Genomic DNA, 17,500 nt, shown 5'->3' with positions numbered 1-17,500 from the left:
AGTGTGTGTGTGTGGGTGTGTGTGTGTGAGTGTGTGTGTCAGTGTGTGTGTGTGTGTGCTGTGATTACTGCTGCTGCTGCTGCTGCTGACACCGCGGAAGGATCTGGCAGGCGTGTGCGTGCTGATCCGGGGGTTACAGTGCGCTGTGTTCGCATGTGAAACGCTCAGTGTTCAGCAGTGGTGCACAGGTTACAAATTTTCAGGATGCAACATCGATAATGGATAATTGCAAAGCATATGACATGGTTTATTTAGATTTCCAGAAAGCTTTTGACAAAGCCCCGCATAAAAGGTTAATTCTCAAACTGAACGCAGTAGGGATTCAAGGAAACACATGTACATGGATTAGGGAGTGGTTAACATGTAGAAAACAGAAAGTACTGATTAGAGGAAAAACCTCAGAATGGAGTGTGGTAACCAGTGGTGTACCACAGGGATCAGTATTAGGTCCTCTGCTATTCCTAATCTACATTAATGATTTAGATTCTGGTATAGTAAGCAAACTTGTTAAATTTGCAGACGACACAAAAGTAGGAGGAGTGGCAAACACTGTTGCAGCAGCAAAGGTCATTCAAAATGATCTAGACAAGATTCAGAACTGGGCAGACACATGGCAAATGACATTTAATAGAGAAAAGTGTAAGGTACTGCACGCAGGAAATAAAAATGTGCATTATAAATATCATATGGGAGATACTGAAATTGGAGAAGGAATCTATGAAAAAGACCTAGGAGTTTATGTTGACTCAGAAATGTCTTCATCTAGACAATGTGGGGAAGCTATAAAAAAGGCCAACAAGATGCCCGGATACATTGGGAAAAGTGTTGAATTTAAATCAAGGGAAGTAATGTTAAAACTGTACAATGCATTAGTTAGACCTCATCTAGAATATTGTGTGCAGTTCTGGTCAACTTGCTAAGAAATGGATGTTGCTGCTCTAGAAAGAGTGCAGAGAAGAGCGACCAGAATTATTCTGGGTTTAAAAGGCATGTCATATGCAGACAGGCTAATAGAATTGAATCTATTCAGTCTTGAACAAAGAAGACTGTGTGGTGACCTAATTCAAGCACTCAAAAGTCTAAAAAGTATTGACAATGTCGACCCAGGTGACTTTTTTGACCTGAAAAAAAGAAACAAGGACCAGTGGTCACAAATGGAGTTTAGACAAAGGGGCATTCAGAACAGAAAATAGGATATAAAATAAATATTTTGTTTATATAATATATATATATATATATATATATATATATATATATATATATATATATATATATAAATAAATAATTTTATTTTAATATACCGGTCTACAAATGATTATATGTATTTGTTAGTGTAGGAAAGGGTCGGCCTCCAGCAGTCAGAATCAGATAGAAGCAAGCTTGGGTGGAACAGTGCTTCAGAACCCTGGACAGCACCTGGGTGTGGCGGGACGAGACTCCCCGATTTAAAGCTTTGGTGTTACGTCTTTACTATCTATCTATCTATCTATCTATCTCTCTCTCTATCTATCTATCTATCTGTGTGTAGCCTATATCAATCTATATACTGTGTGTGGTGCTGTAGGACTGCAACGATTCTGAACACATTGTGGCTTGCCTCATGTAATCTCTAATCGATTATCGATTCAGTTAATTAGCTAATGAACTAATTAATTTAGTTCAATTATTTAGCCTTCAGTGCTATAGTGTTTAATCTCTTCAGGGTCCTCATTCAAAACCTGGTCCTGCCCCCAAACTTGTATTATCCAGTCCTAGCTTCCTGGGCACGTTTCGGATTGCATTTGCTGTAATATGATAAACTCTCGATTGCATGCAGACCCTTTGTGTACTCTTTCAGGCACAGCACGGTGGTGTAATTACTGGATTAGGAGACCCTCTTTAAAGAAAACGAGCAAACGCCGCATCAGCTTGCAATAGTGCAGGGCTCAGGCATTTCAACGACAATACAATAAAGATGCTGCTCATTTCTGTAGAGCTGCCAGAGCCCAAAGTGCATTGCACAACACTGCAGAATTGACCAGAGCGGCTTGGCGGGTCCTCGGCATTTCGGGTGCGCTCGTATCTATGCAGAAGGCAGGGGGCTGTTGTCAGCGCCGTTGGTGCTGCAGATCAGAATGAGACATGCAGCTTGCCAAGACGGAGTGAGGGGGGAGGCAGTGAGTGTGCTCAAGGACAGTCGTGACTGGATTGTTATCGTATCGTACTTTTATAGAGAGGCTATCTGAGGTTTAGCAGCTCGATTTACATGTGGGAGAGAGACTTAAGCACAAGAGGCGCATTGCAAACACTATAGTGACAAGTACAACAGTTTGCCGCGCCGCTGTGTTACTCTGCACCGCACATACCCTGCGAGGGTGTTTATTTGTGTATTTATTATATCATTTATCTATTCATTTATTCTGTGCCGCGGGCAATGGCTTGTGGATGCTGCTTCTTCTCACCGTGGCTAATAATCTACAATAGACCTTGTGCAATGTTGCGGGTTTACCTGCCATTCTCCTCCTCGGCCGTCCTTGACCTTGTGGGATCTCTTCTTTGCAGCCCCTCCTCGCCCGCCCCGATGAGAGCACCTTAAGTGGGTATCCCGTCCTCCTTGGCTCCTGACCAACGGCGGAGGCGGAGGCGGAGGCTGCAGTTGTTGCTTGGAAGGGGAGAAGAGTCTGGATAGGAGAGCCGGGGAGCGGGAGGTTGTCTCGTATCCACCGAGCTGCTCTGCAATGACCCAGGAAGCAGCATGCTCTCTCTCGAGTTGGAAACCGAAACTGCGGCAGAAGACACGGCCCCCAGCACCCCGAATGGAGGAGAGGATATCCCGGCTAGCATTGATGTGCTGGAGGAGGTGAGATATACAATTCTAGCGCACACCCATATCCTACCATATACAGCACAGACATCATCACAAGCCTAGTGTCCGCGTCTGAATCAACATTGCGTGAGTCAAAGCAAAGTGTTCTGGCGTCATTGTCCCACAGTGATTGTGTAGCTGTTTAAACACAGCACTGTGTATCATTGTATAGGAAGGCTTACTTTTTTAAACTTCTCAATTCAAGTAAGCAGGCTATATCATAATATCTATTTGCAGTTCTGTGTATCAGTGCGTTGTGAACGAGTAAAGCACAGGCAAGCATCTCCTGCACGGTGAGACACTGTGGATGAAGCAGGTATGGGGACAGTTAGTTCTTAAAGGGGTGGTTAACCCTTTAGCAGCCACAGTTAAAGGAGGGTTGTATGCCAAGTTTCACTCCTACTTTGACAACCTTTTGACATTTTTGGAACCTTAAATCCTTTCCAAAAAAGCTGATGCCAAAAAAGAGGCACATTTACAAAAAAGGGGCTATCAATAACAAAAATGTGGGTACTGTCCAAAAAAGGGGCACATTTACAAAAAAGGGGCTATCAAGTCTAAAAACAGGGCTTCTCCTTTAAACTGCACATGTGAGAGCTCCGTAGTGAATTGAAGAGTCGTCTTTGATTAGCTCTTAGCACTGTAACCCATTAAACCAAGGCTCTTCCCTCTCCTAACCTCAGCCACTCTCTCACACGTGTTACCAGGGTCCGGATCATTAAGAGCCTGGACTGTAAGTGAGATGCAGACGCTGAGTCTCAGTTATCTGTGTGACTGACAGCCAGTGTAATGAAGCAAGCACAGGGCTAATCTATTCACTCATTTGGCTCTTGTTAATAAATTGGCTGCAGAACCTAAATAGCTGAATCCTTGACACCAATAAATACAATCTTGTTTATAAACCCTTTCATTTCAATGCAAAATAACTCAAACTAGCTTGGGCTCGCATTGATGGCATCAATTATTATTCAAGCTTTAAATGTAATTTCTACATTCCCCTTATTATATTTGCTGGCGTCTTTCTGAGCAGCTCTCAGTTCTGTGGCTCCAGTATTGAGTTATTGCTATTTGGTGCCCTGATAGAACTGCCTTCTTCATTCTGTTCTACTCATGTTCCAGTCCTGCAGAGTTTGAAGTTCACATTGTCACATGATCTGAATGGAATGAGGAAGGTTATTCAGTGCCAGGTACTTCGGGCTCTTCAGACAAGTTCTTATGATTTCGTATTGCAGCAGCAGAACCCAGAACCACTCAGAGTGATTGAACCGAAACACCGTCAGATAGGGAAGGAATTCAACATGCATTTCAAACTAGCTGCTCTAAATGATTTGTAACTGTTACCTGGTTGGCTTTGGGGTGGATTGCCAGTCCTTGCCTGTTTGGAGTGCGTTGACAGGTGCTGATCAGCCTCTGATTAGTGTTTTCCTGCCTGTCTGTATTGATCTTGGGTGCTTAAGTAATTAGGAAGGTGCCTGCATTGCTCAGCACAACTCAGCACAGCTCAGGGAAAATGCGTCTGTTGAAAGGGATAGATGCATCGCAGAGCAGAACGTGGTCATTTACTGATTGCTGCTGCAAGCTCACAGTACATGTTGATTAGTGTGGGTGTGTGTGAAGTTTACTGTGGTATACCATGGGGAAAGAACAGCAAGGAGTAGCGAAGCATGAAAACCAACCGGCTGGCTTGTGAAACATACTGTAACCTGAACCAAAACTTATAAAAAAACTTTCAAATGTTCCTTTCAATAACGCCATATGAGATCTCCTGTTGTTTCCACACACACACACACACACACGCACGCACACACACATACACACACACACACACACACACACACACACACACACACACACACACACACACACAGAGTAAATCTACTGTTCACTACCCACACCAATAAAACAAAACCTAATTCTCTTTTAAGAACATTGCAGCCTTTTTAAAAATCAACCCTATTGTAATGGCCTGTGTGGGTAATATATAAACCAGCCTGCACCCTTCTAAGAGTTTACTGCACTATAGTATAGTATAGTGTAGTGTAGGAAACTAGAAGAAGGCTGCAGGCTGTTACAGAGACTAAAGAAAGGACTTTCTTGCCTTCTTTTCTCTCTCTTTCTAACCCCTTACCTCCCCCTTTTCTCTCCTCCTTGCTCTCCCCTCTCCCCCTTCTCTGTATCATTCCCCATCCTGTCCTCATCCTCCCCACTCTCCCTCTCCATCCTCTCCCTCTCCTTCTCTGTCCACAGCAGCGGCCGGTGAAGCAGTCCTTGGGTGCCTCCATGTGCCGGGAGGCTCACTGGCGGTGCCTGCTGCTGTCCCTGCTCCTGTACAGCTGCCTGGGCGCGGTGGCGTGGTGCCAGATCACCGGACTAGGCTTCTACTCCTCCTCTGCGAGCTCCTCCACGCAGCGCCCCCCTTCCCTGGGGTCCCTGCCCATGCGGGGGGGGAGCTCGGGCATGCCAGAGCGAATCAGGCCCTACGACCCCCGGCCCTGCGGGGAAGGCTATGTGTACATCCCGCTGACATGCCTGCTCATGCTGTATGCTGTGTACCTGGTGGAATGCTGGCACTGGCGGGTGCACTGCGGGCTCCAGTGCAGGGCGGACGTGGAGAGCGTGTATGAGAGGGTGCTGCGCATGCGGCAGGCCCGGCCCTGTGTCTGGTGGAAGGCCATCAGCTACCACTTCGTGCGTCGGACCCGGCAGGTCACCCACTATCGAAACGGGGAGGCTTACACCACCATGCAGGTCTACCACGAGCGGGTCAACACCAACGTGGCTGAGGGGGAGTTCGACTACAGCCACTGTGGAGGGGTGCGGGACCTGTCCCGGGACTTGCGGGGGCTCGAGGAGCACACGGCGACCAGGCTGCGCTTCACCAAGTGTTTCAGCTTCGCGGGGGCCGGGGCGGAGAGTGCCTACCTGAGCCAGCGCCATCGCTTCTTCACCCAGACCGAGGGGCTGGACGAGTATATGGAGGCGCGAGAGGGCATGCAGCTGAAGAACGTGGACTTTAAGGAGCAGCTCATCGCTTACATGGACCTCGACCGGCCCCCCTGGTATGCCTCCCCTGCTGCCTTCTGGCTGGCCACACTCCTCCTGCTGTCCTGGCCCCTGCGCGTGCTCACGGAGTACCGCACCGCCTTCGTGCACTACCGCGTGGAGAAGCTCTTCGGGCTGGAGTATGAAGAGGGCTCCCCCTCGCCCGAGGGGCAGGAGGAGCTGCAGCTGGGTGGGGGAGTGGAGCGGTATCGGCTCCCCCGGTCGGAGACAGTCGACAGCACGGAGCTGGAGTGGCATATCCACTCCAACCGGCAGCTTGTCCCCAGCTACTCCGAGGCCATGCTAATGGACCTGGCCGGCTCCCAGAACAGCCTTCTGAGAGGCAGCCTTCTGAGAGGCAGCCTCAGGGGCCGCAGCTATGGGACTCTTGTGCAGGACTGCGAGAGCTGCTTACGGGAGGGAGGCGGGAGGCAGCGTGGTGCCGGGGACTCCAGTTGCTCCTCCATCTTCTCCCGGCACAGCCTCAGCTCGCAGCTCTCACAAGACACAGCACGGTTCTCGCTGTGCCGCATGCACGGCTCAAGGCGCACGGTGGGGCTGTGGAGGAGCCGCAGCAGCACGCTGACGGCCGAGCGCTGCTGCCTGGACGAGGCCTCCTGTTGCCGCTCCTACTCCAGCCAGTTGGCCCTCAACACCAGCCCCCCCACCTACAGGGATGCGCACTTCTTCCCCGTGCTCATCGTGCACCGCCCCGAGGGGGGCTCCGGGGACGGGCGCAGATATTACATCCGCAGGGGGTCCTGCTGCCTCGAGACTGCCCTCTGAGCCCTGAGCCCCTCCTTCTTCCCCGTGCTCATCGTGCACCGCCCCGAGGGGGGCTCCGGGGACGGGCGCAGATACTACATCCGCAGGGGGTCCTGCTGCCTCGAGACTGCCCTCTGAGCCCTGAGCCCCTCCTTCTTCCCCGTGCTCATCGTGCACCGCCCCGAGGGGGGCTCCGGGGACGGGCGCAGATACTACATCCGCAGGATCCTGCTGCCTCGAGACTGCCCTCTGAGCCCCGAGCCCCTCCTCCCTGTACAGCTGAAGGGTACGCCTCAACTGGTACAGCAGGTGATCATTTCAGAGACCTTTGCTTCTCTCCCTCTCGACCTTCCTGAAAGACTAGAGGCACGTTCACAATCATTCAGAATGAACTGGCTCTTCATCGCTGACCTGCACTGTATTGCAAAGGGCAATTGGACAGACATTTAACCGGGAGACATTGGACATTTACACAGGGTACGATTGAACAGACATCTCTAACCAGGAGATAGTTGAGATCATTTAGGTCATTTTACTATGGGATGCAGCTTACATTCTCATTACAAGTTTCTTTAGAGATATCTGCCACCTGAGCTACTTGGGTAAAGAGACAGAGAAAGCCTGCCAGGGGGCTTGTCTTTGAGAACCCCCTCCCCACATCCCTCCACTCTGCAGCACCCCTCAGCGCCCTGTCTGCCCTCATCATTCCTTCCAAACCAGCTCCTGTCCCAAGAGGAGCCACAGGTCTGGCAGGCAGGTTGTGACTTTGGGATGATCCTTTGGTATTGCAATACTTAATTCTAATCACTTGCATGTAGAATTGAGCTTGCATTGAGACTGACGTTGAGATTCCCGTTGAAACAGATCTGTAGTCATATCTGAAGACTGCAGGGCTTTCCAAGAAATTAAACACATAGCAGCTTGGGGGGTGTGGTGTGAAGAATCACAGGTAAATTACAGGACCTCGCCTGAGTCTCAGGGCAAAATATGAAGCTCCTTATTAATCCTGCCCTGTAAAATCAACGGCTATGAAAATGACTTTTAGCACGAGGCCAGGCCAGTAACTTAAAGGGAAGGTAGCTTGAAAGGACCTGTACTTCCAGATTGCATTCCCAATGGCAGAGACTGTTACAAGTGAACCCAATAAACTCTCATTGGAATGGCTGGAACAACTGGAGTCTTGTGTTCTTTCTTTCTTTCTTTCTTTCTTTTTTCATAGACCAATGCAGCATTTCTGGCTGTTCAACCCGTACACCTGTTAGCTGTATAATATAATGTTATTTGTACCTATTCTGCACCTTTCTACTTTAATTTAGAACATTACAAATACTCAGAGGTAAGATTTAAAAACAAACAAAAAAACAAAAAACTTGATAAGAACTCCTTAAAGGACAAATATACAAAACACAGGAAAAACATTTAGGTCGCGATGCTGCAGTGTCATATCCTGGTGTTCAATTGCAAAACGAACATGTACGCCACTGTACTGCATCGTTTACTTGTTCAAGTTGCCAGGTCAAGACAACGTTGCGAATATGCCGAGACTCAGTGCTGGGCAGTGATAAAACACAAACGATTATTAACACCTTAAACAGACATCACTTAACTACCGAACAGGCGCTAGCCATATAGCACTCGTGTTTCTAACAGTTCAGCAGCACTCGTGTTTGTAACAGTTCAGCAGGACTCGTGTTTCTAACAGTTCAGCAGCACTCGTGTTTGTCACAGTTCAGCAGCACTCGTGTTTGTCACAGTTCAGCAGCACTCGTGTTTGTCACAGTTCAGCAGGACTCGTGTTTGTCACAGTTCAGCAGGACTCGTGTTTGTCACAGTTCAGCAGCACTCGTGTTTGTCACAGTTCAGCAGCACTCGTGTTTCTAACAGTTCAGCAGCACTCGTGTTTGTCACAGTTCAGCAGCACTCGTGTTTGTCACAGTTCAGCAGCACTCGTGTTTGTCACAGTTCAGTTCAGCAGCAGCACTCGTGTTTGTCACAGTTCAGCAGCACTCGTGTTTGTAACAGTTCAGCAGCACTCGTGTTTGTCACAGTTCAGCAGCACTCGTGTTTGTCACAGTTCAGCAGGACTCGTGTTTGTCACAGTTCAGCAGGACTCGTGTTTGTCACAGTTCAGCAGCACTCGTGTTTGTCACAGTTCAGCAGGACTCGTGTTTGTCACAGTTCAGCAGTGTTTCTACTCGTGTTTTGTCACAGTTCAGCAGCACTCGTGTTTGTCACAGTTCAGCAGGACTCGTGTTTGTCACAGTTCAGCAGCACTCGTGTTTGTCACAGTTCAGCAGCACTCGTGTTTGTCACAGTTCAGCAGCACTCGTGTTTGTCACAGTTCAGCAGGACTCGTGTTTGTCACAGTTCAGCAGGACTCGTGTTTGTCACAGTTCAGCAGCACTCGTGTTTGTCACAGTTCAGCAGCACTCGTGTTTGTCACAGTTCAGCAGCACTCGTGTTTGTCACAGTTCAGCAGCACTCGTGTTTGTCACAGTTCAGCAGCACTCGTGTTTGTCACAGTTCAGCAGCACTCGTGTTTGTCACAGTTCAGCAGCACTCGTGTTTGTCACAGTTCAGCAGGACTCGTGTTTGTTCACAGGACTCGTGTTTGTCACAGTTCAGCAGGACTCGTGTTTGTCACAGTTCAGCAGCACTCGTGTTTGTCACAGTTCAGCAGGACTCGTGTTTGTCACAGTTCAGCAGCACTCGTGTTTGTCACAGTTCAGCAGCACTCGTGTTTGTCACAGTTCAGCAGCACTCGTGTTTGTCACAGTTCAGCAGCACTCGTGTTTGTCACAGTTCAGCAGCACTCGTGTTTGTCACAGTTCAGCAGCACTCGTGTTTGTCACAGTTCAGCAGGACTCGTGTTTGTCACAGTTCAGCAGCACTCGTGTTTGTCACAGTTCAGCAGGACTCGTGTTTGTCACAGTTCAGCAGGACTCGTGTTTGTCACAGTTCAGCAGCACTCGTGTTTGTCACAGTTCAGCAGCACTCGTGTTTGTAACAGTTCAGCAGCACTCGTGTTTGTCACAGTTCAGCAGCACTCGTGTTTGTCACTCGTGTTTGTCACAGTTCAGCAGCACTCGTGTTTGTCACAGTTCAGCAGGACTCGTGTTTGTCACAGTTCAGCAGCACTCGTGTTTGTCACAGTTCAGCAGGACTCGTGTTTGTCACAGTTCAGCAGCACTCGTGTTTGTCACAGTTCAGCAGGACTCGTGTTTGTCACAGTTCAGCAGGACTCGTGTTTGTCACAGTTCAGCAGGACTCGTGTTTGTCACAGTTCAGCAGGACTCGTGTTTGTCACAGTTCAGCAGGACTCGTGTTTCTAACAGTTCAGCAGGACTCGTGTTTGTCACAGTTCAGCAGCACTCGTGTTTGTCACAGTTCAGCAGCACTCGTGTTTGTCACAGTTCAGCAGCACTCGTGTTTGTCACAGTTCAGCAGCACTCGTGTTTGTCACAGTTCAGCAGGACTCGTGTTTGTCACAGTTCAGCAGGACTCGTGTTTGTCACAGTTCAGCAGCACTCGTGTTTGTCACAGTTCAGCAGCACTCGTGTTTGTCAGTTCAGCAGCACTCGTGTTTGTCACAGTTCAGCAGGACTCGTGTTTGTCACAGTTCAGCAGGACTCGTGTTTGTCACAGTTCAGCAGCACTCGTGTTTGTCACAGTTCAGCAGGACTCGTGTTTGTCACAGTTCAGCAGGACTCGTGTTTGTCACAGTTCAGCAGCACTCGTGTTTGTCACAGTTCAGCAGGACTCGTGTTTGTCACAGTTCAGCAGGACTCGTGTTTGTCACAGTTCAGCAGCACTCGTGTTTGTCACAGTTCAGCAGGACTCGTGTTTGTCACAGTTCAGCAGCACTCGTGTTTGTCACAGTTCAGCAGCACTCGTGTTTGTCACAGTTCAGCAGCACTCGTGTTTCTAACAGTTCAGCAGCACTCGTGTTTGTCACAGTTCAGCAGCACTCGTGTTTGTCACAGTTCAGCAGCACTCGTGTTTGTCACAGTTCAGCAGGACTCGTGTTTGTCACAGTTCAGCAGGACTCGTGTTTGTCACAGTTCAGCAGGACTCGTGTTTGTCACAGTTCAGCAGGACTCGTGTTTGTCACAGTTCAGCAGGACTCGTGTTTGTCACAGTTCAGCAGCACTCGTGTTTGTCACAGTTCAGCAGCACTCGTGTTTGTCACAGTTCAGCAGCACTCGTGTTTGTCACAGTTCAGCAGCACTCGTGTTTGTCACAGTTCAGCAGGACTCGTGTTTGTCACAGTTCAGCAGCACTCGTGTTTGTCACAGTTCAGCAGGACTCGTGTTTGTCACAGTTCAGCAGCACTCGTGTTTGTCACAGTTCAGCAGCACTCGTGTTTGTCACAGTTCAGCAGGACTCGTGTTTGTCACAGTTCAGCAGCACTCGTGTTTGTCACAGTTCAGCAGGACTCGTGTTTGTCACAGTTCAGCAGCACTCGTGTTTGTCACAGTTCAGCAGCACTCGTGTTTGTCACAGTTCAGCAGCACTCGTGTTTGTCACAGTTCAGCAGGACTCGTGTTTGTCACAGTTCAGCAGCACTCGTGTTTGTCACAGTTCAGCAGCAGTCGTGTTTGTCACAGTTCAGCAGGACTCGTGTTTGTCACAGTTCAGCAGGACTCGTGTTTCTAACAGTTCAGCAGGACTCGTGTTTGTCACAGTTCAGCAGCACTCGTGTTTGTCAACAGTTCAGCAGGACTCGTGTTTGTCACAGTTCAGCAGGACTCGTGTTTGTCACAGTTCAGCAGCACTCGTGTTTGTCACAGTTCAGCAGGACTCGTGTTTGTCACAGTTCAGCAGGACTCGTGTTTCTAACAGTTCAGCAGCACTCGTGTTTGTCACAGTTCAGCAGGACTCGTGTTTGTCACAGTTCAGCAGGACTCGTGTTTGTCACAGTTCAGCAGGACTCGTGTTTGTCACAGTTCAGCAGGACTCGTGTTTGTCACAGTTCAGCAGCACTCGTGTTTGTCACAGTTCAGCAGTTCAGCACTCGTGTTTGTCACAGTTCAGCAGGACTCGTGTTTGTCACAGTTCAGCAGGACTCGTGTTTGTCACAGTTCAGCAGGACTCGTGTTTGTCACAGTTCAGCAGGACTCGTGTTTCTAACAGACTCGTGTTTGTCACAGTTCAGCAGGACTCGTGTTTGTCACAGTTCAGCAGGACTCGTGTTTGTCACAGTTCAGCAGGACTCGTGTTTGTCACAGTTCAGCAGCACTCGTGTTTGTCACAGTTCAGCAGGACTCGTGTTTGTCACAGTTCAGCAGGACTCGTGTTTGTCACAGTTCAGCAGCACTCGTGTTTGTCACAGTTCAGCAGGACTCGTGTTTCAGCAGCACTCGTGTTTGTCACAGTTCAGCAGCACTCGTGTTTGTCACAGTTCAGCAGGACTCGTGTTTCTAACAGTTCAGCAGGACTCGTGTTTGTCACAGTTCAGCAGGACTCGTGTTTGTCACAGTTCAGCAGGACTCGTGTTTGTCACAGTTCAGCAGGACTCGTGTTTCTAACAGTTCAGCAGGACTCGTGTTTCTAACAGTTCAGCAGCACTCGTGTTTGTCACAGTTCAGCAGGACTCGTGTTTGTCACAGTTCAGCAGGACTCGTGTTTGTCACAGTTCAGCAGCACTCGTGTTTGTCACAGTTCAGCAGGACTCGTGTTTGTCACAGTTCAGCAGGACTCGTGTTTCAGCAGCAGCTCGTGTTTGTCACAGTTCAGCAGCACTCGTGTTTGTCACAGTTCAGCAGCACTCGTGTTTGTCACAGTTCAGCAGCACTCGTGTTTGTCACAGTTCAGCAGCACTCGTGTTTGTCACAGTTCAGCAGGACTCGTGTTTGTCACAGTTCAGCAGCACTCGTGTTTGTCACAGTTCAGCAGCACTCGTGTTTGTCACAGTTCAGCAGGACTCGTGTTTGTCACAGTTCAGCAGGACTCGTGTTTGTCACAGTTCAGCAGCACTCGTGTTTGTCACAGTTCAGCAGCACTCGTGTTTGTCACAGTTCAGCAGCACTCGTGTTTGTCACAGTTCAGCAGCACTCGTGTTTGTCACAGTTCAGCAGCACTCGTGTTTGTCACAGTTCAGCAGCACTCGTGTTTGTCACAGTTCAGCAGCACTCGTGTTTGTCACAGTTCAGCAGCACTCGTGTTTGTCACAGTTCAGCAGCACTCGTGTTTGTCACAGTTCAGCAGGACTCGTGTTTGTCACAGTTCAGCAGGACTCGTGTTTGTCACAGTTCAGCAGGACTCGTGTTTGTCACAGTTCAGCAGGACTCGTGTTTGTCACAGTTCAGCAGGACTCGTGTTTGTCACAGTTCAGCAGCACTCGTGTTTGTCACAGTTCAGCAGCACTCGTGTTTGTCACAGTTCAGCAGCACTCGTGTTTGTCACAGTTCAGCAGCACTCGTGTTTGTCACAGTTCAGCAGCACTCGTGTTTCTAACAGTTCAGCAGCACTCGTGTTTGTCACAGTTCAGCAGCACTCGTGTTTGTCACAGTTCAGCAGGACTCGTGTTTCTAACAGTTCAGCAGCACTCGTGTTTGTCACAGTTCAGCAGGACTCGTGTTTGTCACAGTTCAGCAGGACTCGTGTTTGTCACAGTTCAGCAGGACTCGTGTTTGTCACAGTTCAGCAGCACTCGTGTTTGTCACAGTTCAGCAGGACTCGTGTTTGTCACAGTTCAGCAGGACTCGTGTTTGTCACAGTTCAGCAGCACTCGTGTTTGTCACAGTTCAGCAGCACTCGTGTTTGTCACAGTTCAGCAGCACTCGTGTTTGTCACAGTTCAGCAGCACTCGTGTTTGTCACAGTTCAGCAGCACTCGTGTTTGTCACAGTTCAGCAGCACTCGTGTTTGTCACAGTTCAGCAGGACTCGTGTTTGTCACAGTTCAGCAGGACTCGTGTTTGTCACAGTTCAGCAGGACTCGTGTTTGTCACAGTTCAGCAGCACTCGTGTTTGGTCGACTTCCGTGAGTCTGAACGCTAAATAATAAACCCGGTTGCTAGGAGACGGCGGTCAACACGAACGGGCTGTCCTGCGCGGACTGCTGGAGTGGCTGAGATTTACAATGAAACTGCGACAAAATACATTTTTAACAATTTCCTACGGTAAGTAAGTATACGTTGATGTTTCTTTAGGGTAATGGTTACTGGGGAAAGGTTTGTCCAGCCTATGTGTTTTTATTTGTCATTATTATTTTTTTATGCCAAGTTCGAATTTTATTTCGCACTGGTGCACATTTAGAACGTGTGTGTGTGTGTGAGTGTGTGTGTGTGTGTGTGTGTGTGTGTGTGTGTGTGTGTGTGTGTGTGTGTGTGTGTGTGTGTGTGTGTGTGTGTGTGTGTGTGTGTGTGTGTGTGTGTGTGTGTGTGTGTGTGTGTGTGTGTGTGTGTGTGTGTGTGTGTGTGAGTGTGTGTGTGTGTGTGTGTGTGTGTGTGTGTGTGTGTGTGTGTGTGTGTGTGTGTGTGTGTGTGTGTGTGTGTGTGTGTGTGTGTGTGTGTGTGTGTGTGTGTGTGTGTGTGTGTGTGTGTGTGTGTGTGTGTGTGTGTGTGTGTGAGTGTGTGAGTGTGTGTGTGTGTGTGTGTGTGTGTGTGTGTGTGTGTGTGTGTGTGTGTGTGTGTGTGTGTGTGTGTGTGTGTGTGTGTGTGTGTGTGTGTGTGTGTGTGTGTGTGTGTGTGTGTGTGTGTGTGTGTGTGTGTGTGTGTGTGTGTGTGTGTGTGTGTGTGTGTGTGTGTGTGTGTGTGTGTGTGTGTGTGTGTGTGTGTGTGTGTGTGTGTGTGTGTGTGTGTGTGTGTGTGTGTGTGTGTGTGTGTGTGTGTGTGTGTGTGTGTGTGTGTGTGTGTGTGTGTGTGTGTGTGTGTGTGTGTGTGTGTGTGTGTGTGTGTGTGTGTGTGTGTGTGTGTGTGTGTGTGTGTGTGTGTGTGTGTGTGTGTGTGTGTGTGTGTGTGTGTGTGTGTGTGTGTGTGTGTGTGTGTGTGTGTGTGTGTGTGTGTGTGTGTGTGTGTGTGTGTGTGTGTGTGTGTGTGTGTGTGTGTGTGTGTGTGTGTGTGTGTGTGTGTGTGTGTGTGTGTGTGTGTGTGTGTGTGTGTGTGTGTGTGTGTGTGTGTGTGTGTGTGTGTGTGTGTGTGTGTGTGTGTGTGTGTGTGTGTGTGTGTGTGTGTGTGTGTGTGTGTGTGTGTGTGTGTGTGTGTGTGTGTGTGTGTGTGTGTGTGTGTGTGTGTGTGTGTGTGTGTGTGTGTGTGTGTGTGTGTGTGTGTGTGTGTGTGTGTGTGTGTGTGTGTGTGTGTGTGTGTGTGTGTGTGTGTGTGTGTGTGTGTGTGTGTGTGTGTGTGTGTGTGTGTGTGTGTGTGTGTGTGTGTGTGTGTGTGTGTGTGTGTGTGTGTGTGTGTGTGTGTGTGTGTGTGTGTGTGTGTGTGTGTGTGTGTGTGTGTGTGTGTGTGTGTGTGTGTGTGTGTGTGTGTGTGTGTGTGTGTGTGTGTGTGTGTGTGTGTGTGTGTGTGTGTGTGTGTGTGTGTGTGTGTGTGTGTGTGTGTGTGTGTGTGTGTGTGTGTGTGTGTGTGTGTGTGTGTGTGTGTGTGTGTGTGTGTGTGTGTGTGTGTGAGTGTGTGTGTGTGTGTGTGTGTGTGTGTGTGTGTGTGTGTGTGTGTGTGTGTGTGTGTGTGTGTGTGTGTGTGTGTGTGTGTGTGTGTGTGTGTGTGTGTGTGTGTGTGTGTGTGTGTGTGTGTGTGTGTGTGTGTGTGTGTGTGTGTGTGTGTGTGTGTGTGTGTGTGTGTGTGTGTGTGTGTGTGTGTGTGTGTGTGTGTGTGTGTGTGTGTGTGTGTGTGTGTGTGTGTGTGTGTGTGTGTGTGTGTGTGTGTGTGTGTGTGTGTGTGTGTGTGTGTGTGTGTGTGTGTGTGTGTGTGTGTGTGTGTGTGTGTGTGTGTGTGTGTGTGTGTGTGTGTGTGTGTGTGTGTGTGTGTGTGTGTGTGTGTGTGTGTGTGTGTGTGTGTGTGTGTGTGTGTGTGTGTGTGTGTGTGTGTGTGTGTGTGTGTGTGTGTGTGTGTGTGTGTGTGTGTGTGTGTGTGTGTGTGTGTGTGTGTGTGTGTGTGTGTGTGTGTGTGTGTGTGTGTGTGTGTGTGTGTGTGTGTGTGTGTGTGTGTGTGTGTGTGTGTGTGTGTGTGTGTGTGTGTGTGTTGTGTGTTTGTGTGGTGTGTGTGTGTGTGTGTGTGTGTGTGTGTGTGTGTGTGTGTGTGTGTGTGTGTGTGTGTGTGTGTGTGTGTGTGTGTGTGTGTGTGTGTGTGTGTGTGTGTGTGTGTGTGTGTGTGTGTGTGTGTGTGTGTGTGTGTGTGTGTGTGTGTGTGTGTGTGTGTGTGTGTGTGTGTGTGTGTGTGTGTGTGTGTGTGTGTGTGTGTGTGTGTGTGTGTGTGTGTGTGTGTGTGTGTGTGTGTGTGTGTGTGTGTGTGTGTGTGTGTGTGTGTGTGTGTGTGTGTGTGTGTGTGTGTGTGTGTGTGTGTGTGTGTGTGTGTGTGTGTGTGTGTGTGTGTGTGTGTGTGTGTGTGTGTGTGTGTGTGTGTGTGTGTGTGTGTGTGTGTGTGTGTGTGTGTGTGTGTGTGTGTGTGTGTGTGTGTGTGTGTGTGTGTGTGTGTGTGTGTGTGTGTGTGTGTGTGTGTGTGTGTGTGTGTGTGTGTGTGTGTGTGTGTGTGTGTGTGTGTGTGTGTGTGTGTGTGTGTGTGTGTGTGTGTGTGTGTGTGTGTGTGTGTGTGTGTGTGTGTGTGTGTGTGTGTGTGTGTGTGTGTGTGTGTGTGTGTGTGTGTGTGTGTGTGTGTGTGTGTGTGTGTGTGTGTGTGTGTGTGTGTGTGTGTGTGTGTGTGTGTGTGTGTGTGTGTGTGTGTGTGTGTGTGTGTGTGTGTGTGTGTGTGTGTGTGTGTGTGTGTGTGTGTGTGTGTGTGTGTGTGTGTGTGTGTGTGTGTGTGTGTGTGTGTGTGTGTGTGTGTGTGTGTGTGTGTGTGTGTGTGTGTGTGTGTGTGTGTGTGTGTGTGTTGTGTGTGTGTGTGTGTGTGTGTGTGTGTGTGTGTGTGTGTGTGTGTGTGTGTGTGTGTGTGTGTGTGTGTGTGTGTGTGTGTGTGTGTGTGTGTGTGTGTGTGTGTGTGTGTGTGTGTGTGTGTGTGTGTGTGTGTGTGTGTGTGTGTGTGTGTGTGTGTGTGTGTGTGTGTGTGTGTGTGTGTGTGTGTGTGTGTGTGTGTGTGTGTGTGTGTGTGTGTGTGTGTGTGTGTGTGTGTGTGTGTGTGTGTGTGTGTGTGTGTGTGTGTGTGTGTGTGTGTGTGTGTGTGTGTGTGTGTGTGTGTGTGTGTGTGTGTGTGTGTGTGTGTGTGTGTGTGTGTGTGTGTGTGTGTGTGTGTGTGTGTGTGTGTGTGTGTGTGTGTGTGTGTGTGTGTGTGTGTGTGTGTGTGTGTGTTGTGTGTGTGTGTGTGTGTGTGTGTGTGTGTGTGTGTGTGTGTGTGTGTGTGTGTGTGTGTGTGTGTGTGTGTGTGTGTGTGTGTGTGTGTGTGTGTGTGTGTGTGTGTGTGTGTGTGTGTGTGTGTGTGTGTGTGTGTGTGTGTGTGTGTGTGTGTGTGTGTGTGTGTGTGTGTGTGTGTGTGTGTGTGTGTGTGTGTGTGTGTGTGTGTGTGTGTGTGTGTGTGTGTGTGTGTGTGTGTGTGTGTGTGTGTTGTGTGTGTGTGTGTGTGTGTGTGTGTGTGTGTGTGTGTGTGTGTGTGTGTGTGTGTGTGTGTGTGTGTGTGTGTGTGTGTGTGTGTGTGTGTGTGTGTGTGTGTGTGTGTGTGTGTGTGTGTGTGTGTGTGTGTGTGTGTGTGTGT

The 17,500-nt window shown here is 49.1% G+C and overlaps 3 protein-coding genes across 6 annotated transcripts in view; 2 read left to right on the top strand and 1 right to left on the bottom strand.

Annotated features, from left to right (window-relative positions):
* Positions 1-2,583, bottom strand: part of rpap1 (RNA polymerase II associated protein 1) — a 19,760-nt gene extending 17,177 nt beyond the window's left edge. The window contains exon 1 of the mRNA XM_041275966.1: positions 2,489-2,583. Within this exon, the coding sequence (XP_041131900.1) occupies positions 2,489-2,495 (7 nt within the window). The 5' untranslated portion in view covers positions 2,496-2,583. The remainder of the gene's footprint in view (positions 1-2,488) is intronic.
* A 148-nt stretch (positions 2,584-2,731) lies between these two features.
* Positions 2,732-7,819, top strand: LOC121329922 (transmembrane protein 151B). The gene is made up of 2 exons (XM_041275969.1): positions 2,732-2,839; positions 5,093-7,819. The coding sequence occupies exons 1-2, from the start codon at positions 2,735-2,737 to the stop codon at positions 6,671-6,673; spliced, it is 1,686 nt and encodes a 561-aa protein (XP_041131903.1). The 5' UTR covers positions 2,732-2,734; the 3' UTR covers positions 6,674-7,819.
* Positions 7,820-13,681: 5,862 nt separating this feature from the next.
* The window catches only part of heatr4 (HEAT repeat containing 4), a 21,266-nt gene continuing 17,447 nt past the window's right edge, over positions 13,682-17,500 (top strand). For 2 of the 4 annotated variants that reach the window (XM_041275365.1, XM_041275366.1), the window contains exon 1: positions 13,682-13,774. Coding sequence is in view for 2 of the 4 variants with exons in the window: in XM_041275363.1 (XP_041131297.1) it covers positions 13,735-13,778 (44 nt within the window). In the remaining 2 variants the exon portion in view is untranslated. Of the gene's footprint in view, positions 13,779-17,500 lie in introns of all 4 variants that reach the window. The other 2 variants (XM_041275363.1, XM_041275364.1) reach the window with 2 other exon arrangements.

Source organism: Polyodon spathula, chromosome 17 (genome assembly GCF_017654505.1).
Source record: "Polyodon spathula isolate WHYD16114869_AA chromosome 17, ASM1765450v1, whole genome shotgun sequence".
Taxonomy (NCBI): domain Eukaryota; kingdom Metazoa; phylum Chordata; class Actinopteri; order Acipenseriformes; family Polyodontidae; genus Polyodon; species Polyodon spathula.
The sequence above is the reverse complement of the archived record's forward strand: the minus strand, read 5'-3'. Positions and strand labels throughout refer to the sequence as shown.